The sequence below is a fragment of the Mesoplodon densirostris genome, chromosome 1 (genome assembly GCF_025265405.1).
Source record: "Mesoplodon densirostris isolate mMesDen1 chromosome 1, mMesDen1 primary haplotype, whole genome shotgun sequence".
Classification (NCBI taxonomy): domain Eukaryota; kingdom Metazoa; phylum Chordata; class Mammalia; order Artiodactyla; family Ziphiidae; genus Mesoplodon; species Mesoplodon densirostris.
Genome location: NC_082661.1, coordinates 52,364,950 through 52,381,833, shown reverse-complemented (window position 1 = coordinate 52,381,833; position 16,884 = coordinate 52,364,950). Strand labels below are relative to the sequence as shown.

The 16,884-nt window shown below is 49.2% G+C and overlaps 1 protein-coding gene across 2 annotated transcripts in view; it reads right to left on the bottom strand.

The window, feature by feature from the left end:
• GRID1 (glutamate ionotropic receptor delta type subunit 1) overlaps positions 1-16,884 on the bottom strand; it is a 680,012-nt gene that overhangs the window by 13,034 nt on the left and 650,094 nt on the right. The window contains exons 14-16 of one of the 2 annotated variants that reach the window (XM_060080683.1): positions 13,491-13,657; positions 6,487-6,727; positions 6,147-6,228 (exon numbers count right to left, since the gene is read on the bottom strand). In XM_060080683.1, coding sequence (XP_059936666.1) covers positions 6,148-6,228; positions 6,487-6,727; positions 13,491-13,657 — 489 coding nt within the window. In that variant the 3' untranslated portion in view covers position 6,147. The remainder of the gene's footprint in view (positions 1-6,146; positions 6,229-6,486; positions 6,728-13,490; positions 13,658-16,884) is intronic. The other variant, XM_060080592.1, reaches the window with a different exon arrangement.

The window sequence follows — 16,884 nt, the reverse complement described above, 5'->3', positions numbered from 1 at the left end:
TCTGAACCCCTCTGGTTAGGACTAACCTTAATCCTAACCCCTCTGGGGTTCAGAGGATGTAAATGCCTAGCTAGGAGCCAGGATCCTGGCTCAGGGAAAGGATCACTGGTCTACACTCTTCATCCTCAAACCATCTGGAAAGGCTAAGTAGGAACCCCTGCTCCTGCACATTCCTGATGTAAGGCCCAGTGGCGGACACATCATTCCTCTCCCAGTTCTGCCGCTGCTATTTCTGAGTCCCATTTCTCCAGGGATAGGGATACCTTCCTCAAATGTTATTGAAGAGAATCAGGAGAGTTAAGAAGATAACATGGGAACCTGAGAGTCATGTGGGGGCCTTGGAAAAAACAAAAAAAGGCCCAGGTTCAACTCTGAATCCATGGGGTGGGGCTTGGGAATCCATATTTCTAACAGTGCTGCAGAGGCAGATTCCAGGCCTGGTTTGGGAAGGCGGCTTCTTCTTTTTTTTTTTTTTTTTGCGGTACGCGGGCCTCTCACTGTTGTGGCCTCTCCCGTTGCAGAGCACAGGCTCCAGACGCGCAGGCTCGGTGGCCATGGCTCACAGGCCTAGCCGCTCTGTGGCATGTGGGATCTTCCCAGACCGGGGCACGAGCCTGTATCCCCTGCATTGGCAGGCGGACTCTCAACCACTGTGCCACCAGGGAAGCCCCCTTGGGAAGGCTTCTTAATCTCTCCCCATCTGAGAAGCAATAACAGTACTGGTGGTGATGACTATGACAGTGACAATGACCAGACCAGCTGCCACGTTGTGAGCTGGCCTATGGAGAGGCCCATGTACAAAGATGTCAATGATGGCCTCTGGCCAACAGCCAGTGAGGACATGAAGCCTTCAGCCCAATGGCCCATAAGGAACTGAATCCTGACCACAAAAACAACCACGTGAGTGAGCTTGGAAGTGGATCTGTCCCCAGTATAGCCTTCAGATGAGCCCCCAGCCCTGGTCAATAACTTGATTACATCCTTGTGAGAGACCTTGAGACAGAAGACCCAGCTAAACTATGCTTCCATTTCCGACCCAAACTCTGAAATAATAAATATTTTACGTTTTAAGAAAAGAAGATAACATGTAGTTTTCCTGGCAGAGAAGGTGCCCTAAGATGTGACTCCTCTTCCTGCGGCCCTTTCTGCCCATCACAAGGTCCTTGGGAGGGAGCAGCCCCTTGGCCACTATTCAACAAGAGCGTTCCCATGGGTCAGCTGCTACTTAAGGCAATTTACACACCGTCCCTTGTTGAACCTCAGAGTGACACTGTGGGGTTAGCATAAATGAATAGGGCAAAGGTGCAGGAGAGAAAGTCTCTACATGGAGTTGAAGAAGCACTGGAGGATGGAGGCAGGGAAAGGTGTACATTTGAGGGGAGTGTCCTTAGCAACAAATCTCCCATGGAGCACAGGAGTGTGTTGTGGGCCTTTGCAGACAGAAGCTGGACCACTGGCCAGAACAGAGGGGCTTGGCTGCTGCCTCACCCCTGCTGCCTGGCCACACCGGCCTCTGTCAGACCCTGACAGAGGAAGCAGAGACTGGGGGAGGGCAGGCAAGGCAGGAAGCAACAAGAATTCCAAGCTCCCAGCCTAGTGACAAATGATTCATCCCTCACTTCTCATGTCATCTCCCGTTTGTGCAGTTTTCATCTTTATTCCATGAATATTTTATTCTCAGAGCAATGGCTCAACTTTCCCCATAAATCTAGAGGGTGGCTCTTTACTGCAACTGCGGAGCAGGATGCACGCACCTACATTGGGTAACTACATAATCGTCTGATTCCTTAGAAAAAATATGACCTCAAATCCACATGAATATTAAGAGGTTGAATGCACATTACTACTCTTCCCGAAGTAGGTGTCTAAACTCTGAAGATGTCGCAGCATAAGCTGTTAAATACGACTTAGGACTCCACCCAAAGACAGGTTTCTGGCTCTTAAGAAATACGGCCAAAGCCCCAAAATGAAGCATTCTCAGCTCAAGCAGACACTCTCACCTAATTGCAAATGCTGCTCCATAAAATACAGGCAACCAGTAATACAAAGCGGTTCTGGATTAAATGCCATCAATATTTGTCAAAGGTTTTCAATATATGCTTCTAAAATCTGTTGTTTCAACCCCTTTCCTGGCTCCTATTCCCTATGTGATGAGGTATAAACCCCTTGGCCTGGCATCTAAGTCCTTCAGAGCAAGTCCCTGCTTTGCACTCTAGCCTCCTCTACTCCCATCTCCTTGCTGATGCCCCAGAGCTCCAGGAGGTGTGATGACTTTGTCTACCCTGTGCTGGTCAACCTGCCCCAAAGCAAGCTCCAATCTCCTCCAGCTCGAGGATTAGCACCAATCCTTCAACACTCAGTTCCAACAAGCCCAAGCCCCAGGAACTCTTCACTAACCAGTATCCCTACCCTCTGTGACCCCACCATGCCCCAGCTGGGCTGGGTGCCCCTGAGCCCTTGATGGAAACTGTGGCTCATTCCAGGGTGGCCCTGATCAATGGATGACAGAGACTGCTTGGCTGACCTCTCTGCCATGTCTGCCCATGTAGAGCTAAGCCCCCTAAGGACAGGAACTATGTTCTTACAGGCATACTTACTAAAGAAATGAGGAAAGGAAGGGAGAAATTTCATTTGAAAAGGAGAAACCTATAAAAACAGGAAAAAGATGGAACAGTTCTTCCTTTTACTGTGTAACACCCAAAAGGGCTGGAGGAAAAGCAGCTACTGTGTTTTATTCAACCCACCTCTGCATCAACTCTCATTCCTATCCAGAAGCAGGCTGGCATCCCCGGGCAGAAAGTTCCACATCTTCTAAGCAGGAATACTGTATTTCATTCTCTTGTGACTGAGATCCTGGGCTTATGTAGAAGCCAAAAAGGAAGCTAAGAGGCTTTCCAGGCAAGAAGGGAGCTGTTCCTCTCAAGGAGCTCATTGCTTGGTCTCGTGGTCTTTCTCTCTTTTTGCCTCTGTCTTCTATGTCTCTCCAGTGATCCCCTCCCCCACCTCTCTCACACACATACATAGCCCCTTTGACAATTCATTCTGGGCTGTCCAGGCTGGACCTGGTGCTAGATACTGAACCAGGGGATGTGATGAGACAATGACTGGAAGCAACAAGGATGGACTCACAAGGGACACTCTGGGTCTGAGCCTGTGTCCCCTGGTCTCCACACTGCTCACAGCAGCCCAGAATGGTGCCTCCATGACAGTGCAATGCTCACCCAGCTGGAAAAGCTGTCCTCTTCCCCTAATGAAAGGGACATTTGTATAGAGGGACATTTGCTGTAAACTTCATTGAAGAGTTTCCAGTAGCAAAAGAAGCTTGGCAATCATGAGAAAGAAAAACAGAGCTGGAGGAATCAGGCTCCCTGACTTCAGACTATACTACAAAGCTACAGTAATTAAGACAGTATGGTACTGGCACAAAAACAGAAATACAGATCAAAGGAACAGGATAGAAAGCCCAGAGATAAACCCACGCACATATGGTCACCTTATCTTTGATAAAGGATGCAAGAATATACAGTGGAGAAAAGACAGCCTCTTCAATAAGTGGTGCTGGGGAAACTGGACAGCTACATGTAAAAGAATGAAATTAGAACACTCCCTAACACCATACACAAAAATAAACTCAAAATGGATTAAAGACCTAAATGTAAGGCCAGACACCATCAACCTCTTGGAGGAAAACATAGGCAGAACACTTTATGGCATAAATCACAGCAAGACGCACCTCCTAGAGAAATGGAAATAAAAACAAAAATAAACAAATGGGACGTAATGAAACTTAAAAGCTTTTGCACAGCAAAGGAAACCATAAACAAGACCAAAAGACAGCCCTCAGAATGGGAGAAAATATTGGCAAATGAAGCAACTGACAAATGATTAATCTCCAAAACATATAAGCAACTCATGAAGCTCAATATCAAAAAAACAAACAACCCAATCCAAAAATGGGCAGAAGACCTAAATAGACATTTCTCCAAAGAAGATATACGGACTGCCAACAAACACATGATAGAATGCTCAACATCATTAATCATTAGAGAAATGCAAATCAAAACTACAATGAGATATCATCCCACACTAGTCAGAATGGCCACCATCAAAAAACCTACAAACCATAAATGCTGGAGAGGGTGTGGAGAAAAGGGAACCCTCTTGCACTGTTGGTGGGAATGTAAATTGATACAGCCACTAAGAAGAAGAGTATGGAGGTTCCTTAAAAAACTAAAAATAGCACTACCATATGACCCAGCAATCCCACTACTGGGCATACACCCTGAGAAAACCATAATTCAAAAAGAGTCACGTACCAAAATGTTCATTGCAGCTCTATTTACAATAGCCAGGACATGGAAGCAACCTAAGTGTCCACAGACAGATGAATGGATAAAGAAGATGTGGCATATATATACAATGGAATATTACTCAACCATAAAAAGGAACGAAACTGAGTTATTTGTAGTGAGGTGTGTGGACCTAGAGACTGTCATACAGAGTGAAGTAAGTCAGAAAGAGAAAAACAAATATCGTAGATTAACACATATATGTGGAATCTAAAAAAAAAGAAAAAAGAAAAAAAAATGGTCAGAAGAACCTAGGAGCAAGACGTGAATAAAGATGTAGACCAACTAGAGAATGGACTTGAGCATATGGGGAGGGGGAAGGGTAAGCTGGGATAAAGTGAGAGAGTGGTATGGACATATATACACTACCAAACGTAAAACAGATAGCTAGTGGGAAGCAGCCGCATAGCACAGGGAGATCAGCTCAGTGCTCTGTGACCACCTAGAGGGGTGGGATAGGGAGGGTGGGAGGGAGGGAGATGCAAGAGGGAAGAGATATGGGGACATATGTATATGTACAACTGATTCACTTTGTTATAAAGCAGAAACTAACACACCATTGTAAAGCAATTATACTCCAATAAAGATGTTAAAAAAAAATAAAAAAGAAGCTTGGGACAGGGCCATTAACTGTTCCTGTCAGTGCGTTTTCCTCAAATGTCTTTCTTCCTCCTCTCATATGGCCCAGGGGTGACAGGTGACCCCTGAGTCTGTGGGAGACTCTGGCCTTGCATGGCCTTACATGAAGGTATACAGATAGCATGAGAGGAAGATGGAGGTCCTCAGAACATTTCAGAGATGCTGAGTCAAACAGCAAGCTCTTTCCAGCAAAATCTAAGCGTGATGACAGAGAGCTCACTGCCTGGTATGAATGGAGGGTCCGTCCGCACTCCCAGTCACGTCAGGGGCTCTGTTACAGACTGATGTATGGGGCTGTGGTCAGCCAGCCTTTCTAGGCCGCAGAGATGGTGGCCATGGCGATGCTGCCTCTTTGAATGCTGGTTCTGGTTACTTTAATGCTTCTTGTTTGAAATTTACCCGTTTGTATCAACATAATCTTTTTTTTTTTTTAATGTGGTATGCGGGCCTCTCACCTTTGTGGCCTCTCCCGTCGCGGAGCACAGGCTCCGGACGCGCAGGCCCAGCAGCCATGGCCCACGGGCCCAGCCGCTCTGCGGCATGTGGGATCGTCCCAGACTGGGGCACGATCCCACGTCCCCTGCATCAGCAGGTGGACTCCCAACCACTGCGCCACCAGGGAAGCCCTATCAACATAATCTTTAAGTGGAGCTATGATTCAAGAATTAGCTGAGGTATATGGATCAGGTAGTGACAGCCCTACAGTGGAGTGGCTGGGCTTGTGCTACAGTGCCTGCGTGCAGGTTTCGACCAGGAGAGCATCATTACCAAATGACGCTCCTCGCCACCCTTCCCTAGAGGTACTGGCTCCAGGAGAACTTCATGAAGACTCTACAGACAAGAAAAAAAAAAAATCGATCTTGAAGATGAGCAAAACCCAAAGAGCAGGAAGTGTGGAGGGCAGAATCAGCTTGTAGTTGGTACCCACGGGGAAGGAAATGTGCCCAGAACCTAGAGTCAGAACAGAGCCACAGTGGTCCCTGTGCTGGGTGTGCCTGGAGGGACGTGGGCAAGGCTGGGCCCTGCAAGGAGGAGGAAGAGAGGGAGAATGGATGATGGGGGGCGGGGGCCGGTCCTCCCTCCCATGCTGGGAAAGCAGGGCCCATCACCCTTGATGAACCAAAGAGAACCAGGAAGGAATGCGGTTTCCTCTCTTACCCTACAGCTGGTCTCTCCAGGTCAGGGTGGAGGCACATGGGCGGGGCAGGGTAGGGAAGGCGCTGTTCATGCTGTACCCGCTCTATAGATAAATACACGACTTTAGTGGCCATTGCTGGCGCCTTGGCACTTGCTCAAGCGTGAAAACATTCCTTACATTTGTTATCTGGCTCTCAAGGCAAAAAAAAACAATGATACCATCCCCCCTATAAAACATTGCTGTCTCCAGACAAGTGGCTTGGGTAGATACTAACTGGAAGAAAACCGCCCGCCGAGTGGCCCAGTGGGACTCTCCTGCCTCTAGACTGCAGAAGGGAGAAGTAGGGCCCAGGGCACGGACCTCTTTGGGGGTCTCCTGGTGGCACCGGTTGCTGTTCCACCATAACTCCAGGGCGGCCACCAGGCAGGCGAGGAGGAGGCCAATGGCCAAGATGCAGAAGACCCCAGCGAAGCTGTGCAGCTTGAGGGACTTGCCATCCGCCTGGGCGCTGGCATGGCTGGTCAGGTCGCAGCGGCCCGTGTGCGGCCACCACTTCTGCTTGAGCACATCCAGGTCCCCAGTGTCTTGAAGCTCCAGGATCCTGCAAGATACAATCCACATGAGCCACAGCCCTGGCCTCACTGACACAGCCATGCGGGCCCTGGCCCCTTCCCCACCATGCCGGCCCCTCCACAGACCATGCTGAACCATCATAGTGGCTCTCTGCCTCAGCTTTTCCCTCCCAATCCATTCTCCACTCTGCAGGCAAAGCACCCTTCTCAAAACACTCCTCAGATTTTGTCACTTTCCTCCTCAAAGCCTTGATGTCCTCTCCCACCCTGTCCCACTGCCCATGGATGAAGTCCAACAGCAAAGCACATAAGGACCCCTGACATGGGATCCTAGGGCAAGCTCTGAGGATACAGTCAGGAAATACAGAAATGCATGATGCAATCACTCAGACTGTGGACCCACAGAAAGGCTTTCTTTCAAATGTCAATAACTATATCCTAAGTCTCTCCCACTAGGATTCATCAAATCATTCATTCATTCATTGATTTGAGGAGAATCTGCATTGTTCCAAGTATGATGTTCAACAGTGCTGAGAGAATGGTCCAGAGCAGGGGTCCCCAACTCCTGACCATGGACCGGTAGTGGTCTGTGGCCTGTTAGGAACCCGCCCCCACACAGGAGGTTAGTGGCGGGTGAGTGAGTGAAGCTTCATCTGTATTTACCGCGGCTCCCCATCGCTCGCATTACTGCCTGAGCTCCGCCTCCTGTCAGCATTATGATGAGTCGTGTAATTATTTCATTATATATTACAATGTAATAATAATAGAAATAAAGTGCACAATAAGTAATGCACTTGAATCATCCCGAAACCATCCCCGCCGACCCTGGTCCATGGAAAACTTGTCTTCCATGAAACTGGTCCCTGATGCCAGAAAGGTTGGGGAGTGCTGGTCTAGAGATACTTACCCGGACACTGAAACAATTAGAGCAATCAACGTGGAGTCAGAAGCTGTGATCAATACAACGACATGAAAGTAGAAGTGCTAAGAAAGGCACCCATTGGGAGGGTGGCCTGGACTGGAGGGTGAGGGGAGACCTCATCAAGGAGGTGAAAGGTAAGCATAAAATAGCTCACAGGGGTTTAGCACACCTGTGTGCCAGGAAATCGCCTAAGTGCTTGACAGTGTTTAATTCTCATGTCAACCCTTTGAGAAGGCTACTTCCATGGTCCCATTTTTATAGAGAAGGATATTGAGGCACAGAGAGGTGACATTTCTTGCCAACGTCATTTTGTGGTTGGCAGGGACGGCATTCCACAAGGAAGAGGAAGAGCCTTCCTGAGACTAGAACCATGGTTGAAAGTCTTGTCTAGGGTGAGTGTATGAGAAGCTAAAATGTGGCAAGTGAGGCTGTAGATGGTGGGTGAGGAGGAGGAGGAGGAGGAGGATGTGGACGTGAGTTGAAGTGAATGAAACAGGCAGAGCCAAGAATGTGGGCTCTGAGAAGGTATGAGAGGGAGCCTGGCATTTATCCTGCTCACAGAGGTGGGGCAACCCCCCCTGCTCCCGTATTCCCCAGGTCGGTGTCTGGATGGCAGTTATCCTTTGTTGTAGTATTTCATGGACTCTTTCTGTAATCCAGGGGTCTGGACAGGGAACCCGTGGTAGCTGGCGGCCCCCGGGCTCCTCACACCGAAGCTTTTTTATTTGTGGAGGCTGGACTCTTTTGACCTGGTCCATGGTCATCTGTTCAGTTGAAAACACCCACGGTGGCCTCTCTGAGCCCTCTGGGTATGCACAGTTCAAGAGCAGTGGTTCTTGATGGTCAGGAGAAGCTCATGGCCAACTGGCCACTTGAGCAGACTCTGCCCTGGACCTGCATTGCAGGCCAGCTGTGACCACAGGCTGAAGCTGAGCTCAGTAACAATCATGGGCTGTTACTGTGGAGAGGGAGGGAGACAGTCCAGAGGGGGTGCCCTGCCCTGTCAGCATCTAGGGGCCAGCATAGTGTGGCACCTCGCCGGCTGGGTACAGCCTGGCTCTGTACAAAGAATCTGCACCAATCCTAGCTGGGTGTCCTCGGACAAGTGACTTGCCCCTACTAAGCTTGGCTTCCTCATCATTGCAAGATTGACCCATGATTACCGCTAGCTGAGTAGATCCTTTGGATCTCCATGGCTTCCCCTGAGCAAGCACAGTGGCCGGCACAACTTGAGCCATCAATGGATATTTGTTGCATCGATAATGTACGAATGTATGAACTGAATCATGAAAACTAACCTGAACTAAAATGGCTGTGGTGAGATAATGAGATAATGTCGGCTAAGTGGCCAGGGCACAAGTCAGCACAAAAGACTTAGAATTCAGCTTGGTCATTGAGATAAAGGCATGATTTACACAGGCATTTGAGGTCGCACTGAGTATGCCATAGGTCTCTTCTGTGGCACATGCCATGATTAACTGGGCAGCTGCAGGGTCCCACTACCTCCAAGTGGCTCTGGACATGTTAGGGAAGCTGCATGTCTGTACGTCCACGGGCTCATGCTGAGTGGCCGTTATGTACATGTCTACTGGCAGTTCTGAGTAGGCTGGGCCTCCTGGCAGTTACGAGAAGCCCAGGGCTAGGTATGCAGGACCTCAGGGCCTTCAAGAGGACTCGTGGTTGGGTTACTGGCTCACCATGGAGAAGCAGCAGAGTTTTTTATTTATTGCCACAGATTCTGCTCTGATGGACACTAGTCAAACCCAGACTCTGCCATCACACTAGCCATGTTAGGAAACCTCTCAACTTTAGCTTTTGTATCAGTAAAATCTGAGATCATAACAAAAGTGAGAGAGGCTGGGACCTGGGACCCTTTACCGGAGTGCTTGCACTTGTACCTGGACAAACGTCTGCTGGAGCAACAGAACACAAAGAAACTGTAACGAACTGAAAATAACTGCATGCATGTGCAGTCCGGGCAATTATGAAGAGTAAGATACAAAAGGGCCACAAACCAACTGCTGCTTCTAAGTTTCAGGGAGCAAAAGCAGGGTACTGCACACAATCCCTGCACACAGCACCACCACGGGGGTGGGCAGACCACCTAAGCCAGCCCTCTAGCCAGACCCACCCATCCGCCCCCACCCTTACCCCATTTAAGGTACAAGCTTGCCCCCCTCCCCACCCTTGGGGAGTGAGCAAGGGACCTTTGTCTTGTTTTTGCTCCCTCCTGCTATAGCACGAGTCCCAGTAAAGCCCTGCCTGAATTCCTTGTCTGGCCTCTTATCAATTTCTATTGATTCAAGAGTCCAAGGACCCAGGTCGGTAACAAAAGCACCTACCTCACAGAATTATTACAACCAAATGAAAAGCGGCAACACATGGGACCACTCAGCTCGAGAGCTAGCAAGCATGAAGAGCTCCATAAAGCTGGTCAGTATGGCACCACACTCCGGTGCCATATTGACCAGCAGCCCTATCCATCCAATATTGACACAAGCTGCCTTTGATTGAGGACACAGTAGGGACTGACCATTTTACATTGTTTTAACCTCACAGTAGCCTGCGAAGTAGTTCTTATGTTTACAGATGGAAGACCTGAGGCTCAGAATCTAGATGGCTTGCCACCAGTTGCAATTAGCAAGTGGCATAGCTGCTCTTCAGAGCTGGGTCACGCTGACCCGGGAGGCCATGCTCTCTCCAGAACACCAAGCTGCTAAGTGCAGTCAGCCCCCTCTCTGAGAGTCAGCTCCAGCCTAGGGGATGGTGAGACTCCAACAAGAGCGGGGCCATTGGGCCAGATTCCCACTCTTGCGCTCAGTAGCTGCAGGAGGCTTCATTTTGCTGACGCTTCCCTTCTTCCTGCTCCTTGTAACTGTATGCATTTTTATGCCCAATATTATTCCAGGAAGAATGTAAGGCAATTTATAGGAAAACATAGAATAAAATAAAAACAAACAAGCCAATCCAAAAGAAAATTTAAGTATGTAAGCAACAGAGGAAAAATAAAACAAGTCACGGGCATAAAATGACTCCTGGAATGAGGCTAAACTAATGCACACCATAATAATCTCTACTCCTGCCTATGACTAAGCCAGAACGATGACAGCCACTTCCTGAAGCCAGTTGTTCTATTTTCCAGACAGATATAATTGCAGGTGCTTTCCTTTAGTCAATAGTCGTGGAGGCTGCTACATAGTAGGTGCTCTATAAATGGCTATTAAGTTGTTAAACATTTGCTGCATGCCTACTCTGCATGCCATGGTCCATAAAAGGGCTATGACACTCAACTGCAGTCCCACACGCACACAGAAGTTGTAGCCTCAAGACCCAGTCCTCTGCCAAAACAAGGGAACATACCTGTATTCAAGGAAATAACTTGAGTCCCTGGGACTCAGGGAAGGAAGGCTACAGCAGTTCCAGATAAGACTGGGATCTGCTATTTACATAGGATTCTTTTTCTGTCAATGGCATGGGGCATTGCTTCCTGGACCTGCCCCCTTCCTCCTTTCAGGCATGACCCAGTTAGGGGCAGCCCACAGTTCTGCATGCATCATATAATGGAGCCTCTTAAAGAACAGCTGGCGGCAGAAAGTTGGAAACCTGAAGCCTTGAGTGTTCCCCCCAAGTAGGTACCCATGTGTCCAGGTAGGGGAGGTGGGGACGCTTCCAGCCCAGGGAAGGCTAAAACATAGACACCAATGACAATACTTCAGGAGGCCAGCACAGCCTACTGGGGACATTTACTTACAGTCATAGAGCATGTGGCCTTCTGATGAAAGCAAAGGGTAATTAATCACTTCCTGCCAGAATAACACAGAAACTGGACTAGCCACTTTCATTCATGTTCGTTGAAAGATCCAGCCAAGAACCAGGCTCTCTCCTCTCTCCAGTGTGTCAGTGTTCACTTCAGCAGACTTTCAGGGGATCTCTGAGCAGTTTGAGTGCACGGGGACCTTAAGCTTTCCACACTGGGGACCCTGTGCTTCTGTGAGCACTGTGTTGGGGCACATTAGCTGTCTTGGTGGTGCTGCTGCTGTTGCGTTGGTCCCACAAGCTCCCTTACCATCTGTTACCAACCTGTGAGAGAGGTGCTCACAGGTTGATGGCCTGGGGAATGCCCTGAGCATCCTGTCTCAGAAAACCAAGTAGGGTAAACCTCAAGAACACCACTGTCTTATATACCCTGGAGAGAAGCCATCCCTCCTTCATGCCTTTAATCCGAGCAATTGATAAATCACTACTCCTCCTTCTCTTGTGTCATCCATCTCTGCTCCAGGGAGCAAAGGGAGGCATGGAATGTATACTTGATTAAATTCTACAGAAAACCCAAAGCCTCATTGAACTAATTAGTTCTACCCCTTTTCCCAGTTTTGCAAACAAGCCACTGAATGAATGGGTTGCAGGCCCTCCCCCTAGGCCTCTCCCTGATGGGGTTTAGGCTCAGGTGCTCGTGATCAGAAGAGCCCAATCAACACCTTGGAGGTGGGAGGAGGGAGGTGGGAGGGCTCAGAGATCCGGTAGCAACATGGGCACAGCACTGGGGCTCAGGGCACCTGCCTTCTCCTCCCAACTCTGCCAGTAGCTGGCTGAGCTGCCCTCAGCACACATTACCCTCTCTGAGCTTCAGGATGTGAAACGAATGACCTTTAACAATTCTCACCCCTCCAAGTGGATGCTCCTCCGTGCTGGAAAGCATGTGTTCATCAGGTAACAGGGCGCTGCCCCTAAGCCTCAGCGCCATGCCGGCCTTTTCACCTGGACACTTCTGCCACAGTTTGGATTTTGGTGGACCAAGGCAGAGCTCTAGTTCTGCTCCTTCACCCACCAGGATGTCACCCCACAGACATGTGTGAGAGGTGGGCTTAGACATCCTTGGGGACAAGAGCCCCTGTTAGCAGGCTGGCTGCTGGGAAAAGGCCACTGAGCTCACCCATGCTGTTCACCTCCATCCTCTCTGTGAGGCCAGGTAACCTGGTCAAGGACTAAGGTAAGTTCCTGTGGGGAAGCGAGAAATGGGGGTGGGATGATGAGAGATTATCTTTGTCAAGGAGGCCGACCAGGTGTCCAGACTGAGCACTTGGAAACTCAGTCATGCCCAGGAGTCCAGAGGAGATCAAGTTCATTTCTGGTGGACAGGGTCCACGTGTCTTTGCTTAGGCCAGAACACTCCTGTCTACACAGCGTTTTCCCCCACTCTCCCCCAACACGCCCCATCGCTAGTATTAATTACCAGGAGCTGATCCGGAAAAGATGGGGAGGAGGTGGGCAGTGAGGGCCAGGTCCCTGTCCGGCCCCAGCGGGTAGCATCTGCTCCCTCAGCCCCTGTGCAGGTGAATATGGAGCCAATCCGCTTCTCTGGCCCCAGTTTTTCACGTCTCCACACTGACTCTTCCCACCCTGCATTTATCTTAAGAAGTTATTATTGGGCCCTTGCCAGATCCAGTTAATCTTTAATTTTAAATTACTAGGCCCGTCTGGCTAACTCCTACTCTACCTTCAGGCCTCAGGTGTCACCTCCTCTGGGAAGTCCTCCCTGGTCTTCTGGGTCTGGTCAGATGCCCTTCTTTGTCCTCCTCCACCCCCAGAATATCCTCTCTGTCTCACTGACTGCCCTGTGCTGACATCGCCTACTCACATCACAGCTCCCACTGAGACTATGCACCTTCATGGGAAGGTTACACATACTTCCTCTTCTTTATCCCAGGACCTGGCATAGGACTAGTTGGGGACAGGGGTGGAGAGCAGCATGTACTGGTACATAGTCGGCACTGAGGAAAATGTTTATGTTGGCTCTCATCTCCTGAAGGCTGGTTAAACCCCAACTGGAGCACGGGGGCTGCCAGCGTGTTCTCACTGACCAAGCCTACCTCTGAGAGAAGAGGTCCCTGTAGGGGCTGCCGTGCTGCAGGGCGATCCCATAGCCCTTGCTGCTAACGCTGTTGCCAGTGACAGTCACGGAGCAGTCGTCATCTGTCAGGGCTGCGTACTCCACCACGGCCACATCCCACAGAAAGGCGTAGTTCCCCTTCTTTGCCTGAAACACCAAAATCACCATGAAGTCAGGCAGACCTGGCCTCCCGTATTATTTTCGAGCAGAGAGGCCTCTCAGTGGTGGGATATGAGGGACCCTTCTAAATGGTCCTCCTGCCCAACGAGCCAACACAGCAAACTCCCCTATTTTCTGGTCTGCAGATTCCACCCCTGGTGGATGCCACTCACTGTGGTTAGACATAGAAGGACATGATGATGCGTCTAGGAGGCCCCAGTGCTGCGCATCTCACAGAGAGGTGGGCAAGATGAGCATACGTGGCCTCTGAGCTAGCCTCCTGGTCACCGTGGCATGGACCTGTTTCTCAGAGCAGTGAGCTCACCTTGGAGAGTGCAGAAAGTCTGACACCAGGGAATTGAGATTTTCTGACCGGAGATTTAGGGGGATGCATAATAGTATCCATTTAATATTTCTACTTAGAACTTGACTGAGCCCTGCTTAAGGCGAACGTGGGAGACGGCCCTAGGATCAGTGCCCCTGAGTGGCTGCGACTTAATATCTAAGTCATGAACTTGCTATGCCTGGGGAAGAAGCTGTTAAGGACAGGGTCCTGACTGTTATGGTGCCAAACCAGGATTCTGCCACTTCCCTTTCACTGCCCACACAAGAGTGTGCACACACAAACACACATGCACATACATAAGCATACACACATTTATATGCACACACAGATGCATACATGTGCACAAACACACGCACATGCATCTACATGGAGGAGGTTTCTGGTGTCAGTGTTTCTATATCCATGCAATGGTGGCAAATTATTCCATCAGAATTTGCCTGTGGCCACAGCTGCAGTCTCACTCCATCACACCCATCCATAGCAGACATTCAGTTCTATCCTGAGCCATAATCCTGACTTGGCCTGGAGTTTAGGCACTCAGAAGTAATGTGAGCTGCTTTTATTTTTGGAAGAAGATGCAAACTAGACATTGTCACTCGGCCAGCTTAAAATAGAGCATCATGTTCTTAATGCAGCCAAGAGCCTGGTTTTAATTCTCTAGTGAACATACAGACACCTCATGCTTTCTTCTCTCCTACCACAGCTCACACTAGATGCTGGAGGACCCCAGTCTGGGGCAGTGGCAGGGCTGAAACATCACAGGTAACAACAGGCCAAGCTGGCAAGCTACAAGCTTTGTGGCACTGTCAGCAGGGGTGTTATTCCCTTTTCCTGACTTTATTCAGTTGTCTTTGTGTCCACTGAGAATCTCCAGAGAATGCCGTAACTGCTTAGATGAAGCTCATCACGATATTGCTTCTTTTGGGACCCTAGGTGCCCATGGGCCAAGCTGGCTTATTTTCTCATCAGGAGTTTTCCATCCGAAGGATTTGTGGGTAGAGCATGGCCTCCCCCTGCCAGGAATAGACTGCTCCTAGCCATTCACACAATTTTACCTCACGACCTTGTAAGAAATGACTTAGACCATACCACCCATTGACATTCACCTCGGGGAACAATCCAAATATTACCTCAGGGCTTCCTTCCTTGGCCAAGTCAATTTCAGGAGTCCCTAAAGGGCGTTGACCCAGGTTGCAAAATTACACTCATCTCTCTCCCTCCACATGGGAAGATAACAGTCTTTGAAATTTTTTCCTGCTGGCAAACACGTTTTCTCATGAAAAGATATAAATTTTCCACCTCTTAGTAACCGAGTTTCTCAGCAAAATGTTGACTTATGACCTAATATTTGGCTTCTGTCCGACTCTGGAGCATTTCATACCCGTGCTTGCAATTCAACATGACAATCAGACACTGTTATTTGCACAATTTCAAAAGGGCATGTCATGTTGAAGAAAGAATTAAGATCAAGTTCGTTCCTACGTTTCAAGTGATGTTCCAAGGAGAAAGAAATAAGCTGGCCCACCTCGAGTGGAAACCGGCTCTGACAAAAGCCTGGCATGGCCATTTTAATGGGGCAGTTGGATCTGTCAAGCCACAGGCATCTGTGGCTCCAGTTTGGGCTAAGTGACAGGTGAGCACAGATCCATGAAGGAAGCTGCATTTATAGTCCCGCTGCCTAAGCTGAGATGGCAGAAAACATATGGAAGGCACGCTGGCAATGTCTCAGCTGCAAATCCCTGCTAACCAGGAAGGCAGTCAGGAAAAGAGGAGAAAATCGAAGTTCTCCTTCTAGAGTTGCTGAATGACCCCAGACACTCAATCTCCCTATCTTATGTCTGCTTCAAGAAGCATGTGGCTGGCCCCTAATCTACCTGACGATGCCAGAACAGGGAAGACCTGGAGAGGCTGGCTGATATGCCACCTCTTACATGTGGGCTAACTCAGAAACTGCAACTGCAATGGAGCTCTAGCCTTCTAAAATACTCTCCATCCCCAACATCCCTTCCTCACTTCCTAGCATCCCACAGCTTCCTGGGCCCTCTTCTCTTAGCCTCATGCTGAGTAAAATGCACCACCAAAACCTTCCCTGGGCTTCCCAAGCTCATCAGTTTCCAGCACAACTTCCTGGACCTTACAGATGTCTCCCCAATCTTCCTGGTATGTCGCAGCCCCTGTATGAGACAGAAAGCTTCTTAGACAGGACCATGTGCTCAGGAACACTTCGGATGCCAGTATCAGAAGCCCAAACATGCCATCCACCATGGCTATACCCCCTCTATACAGACCCTCTTCTTGCTCCAGGCAGAATGAACGCCCCATAACCTACCCACAGTTATAACTCTTCCTTATAGGATCAGAACCAATTTTCCATGCAGCCCCTAACAATTATGTGTCCACCTTCTTATTCTGTGCTGCCTATCCAAAAGTTCTGGCTTCTCCATATGTGGGGGATGCCAGATACATCAAAAATGTGCCTCCAAGAGATCCAAGAATTTCCTCTCTTTCTCTCCCCTCCTGTCATAGGCTCATCCTCTGCCTTTCTTGAGTCTGAGCATCTCTCCCATTCTGCTCTTGGTTCAGCTCCTTCCTCTGTAGCTCGGCCCCTTGTCTCTACTTCCATTGAGAAGGCATTTCTACGCCTCTCCCTCTACCCTCCACCCCCTCAACTCTATGCCAGAGATCTCGCACACTTTGGGACATCTGTCATTTCCTATTTATATTAACTACTTCTTTTTGCTGAGGATTGTTTTTCAGTCTCTTGGGAAGACAGACTATTGGCAGGAATCTAGCCTCTTCTCAACTGTGTGCCACCGGCTGCTCCTCACAGAGAAAGAAGGGTGAACCAGACACCTTCCTGCAGGAAACT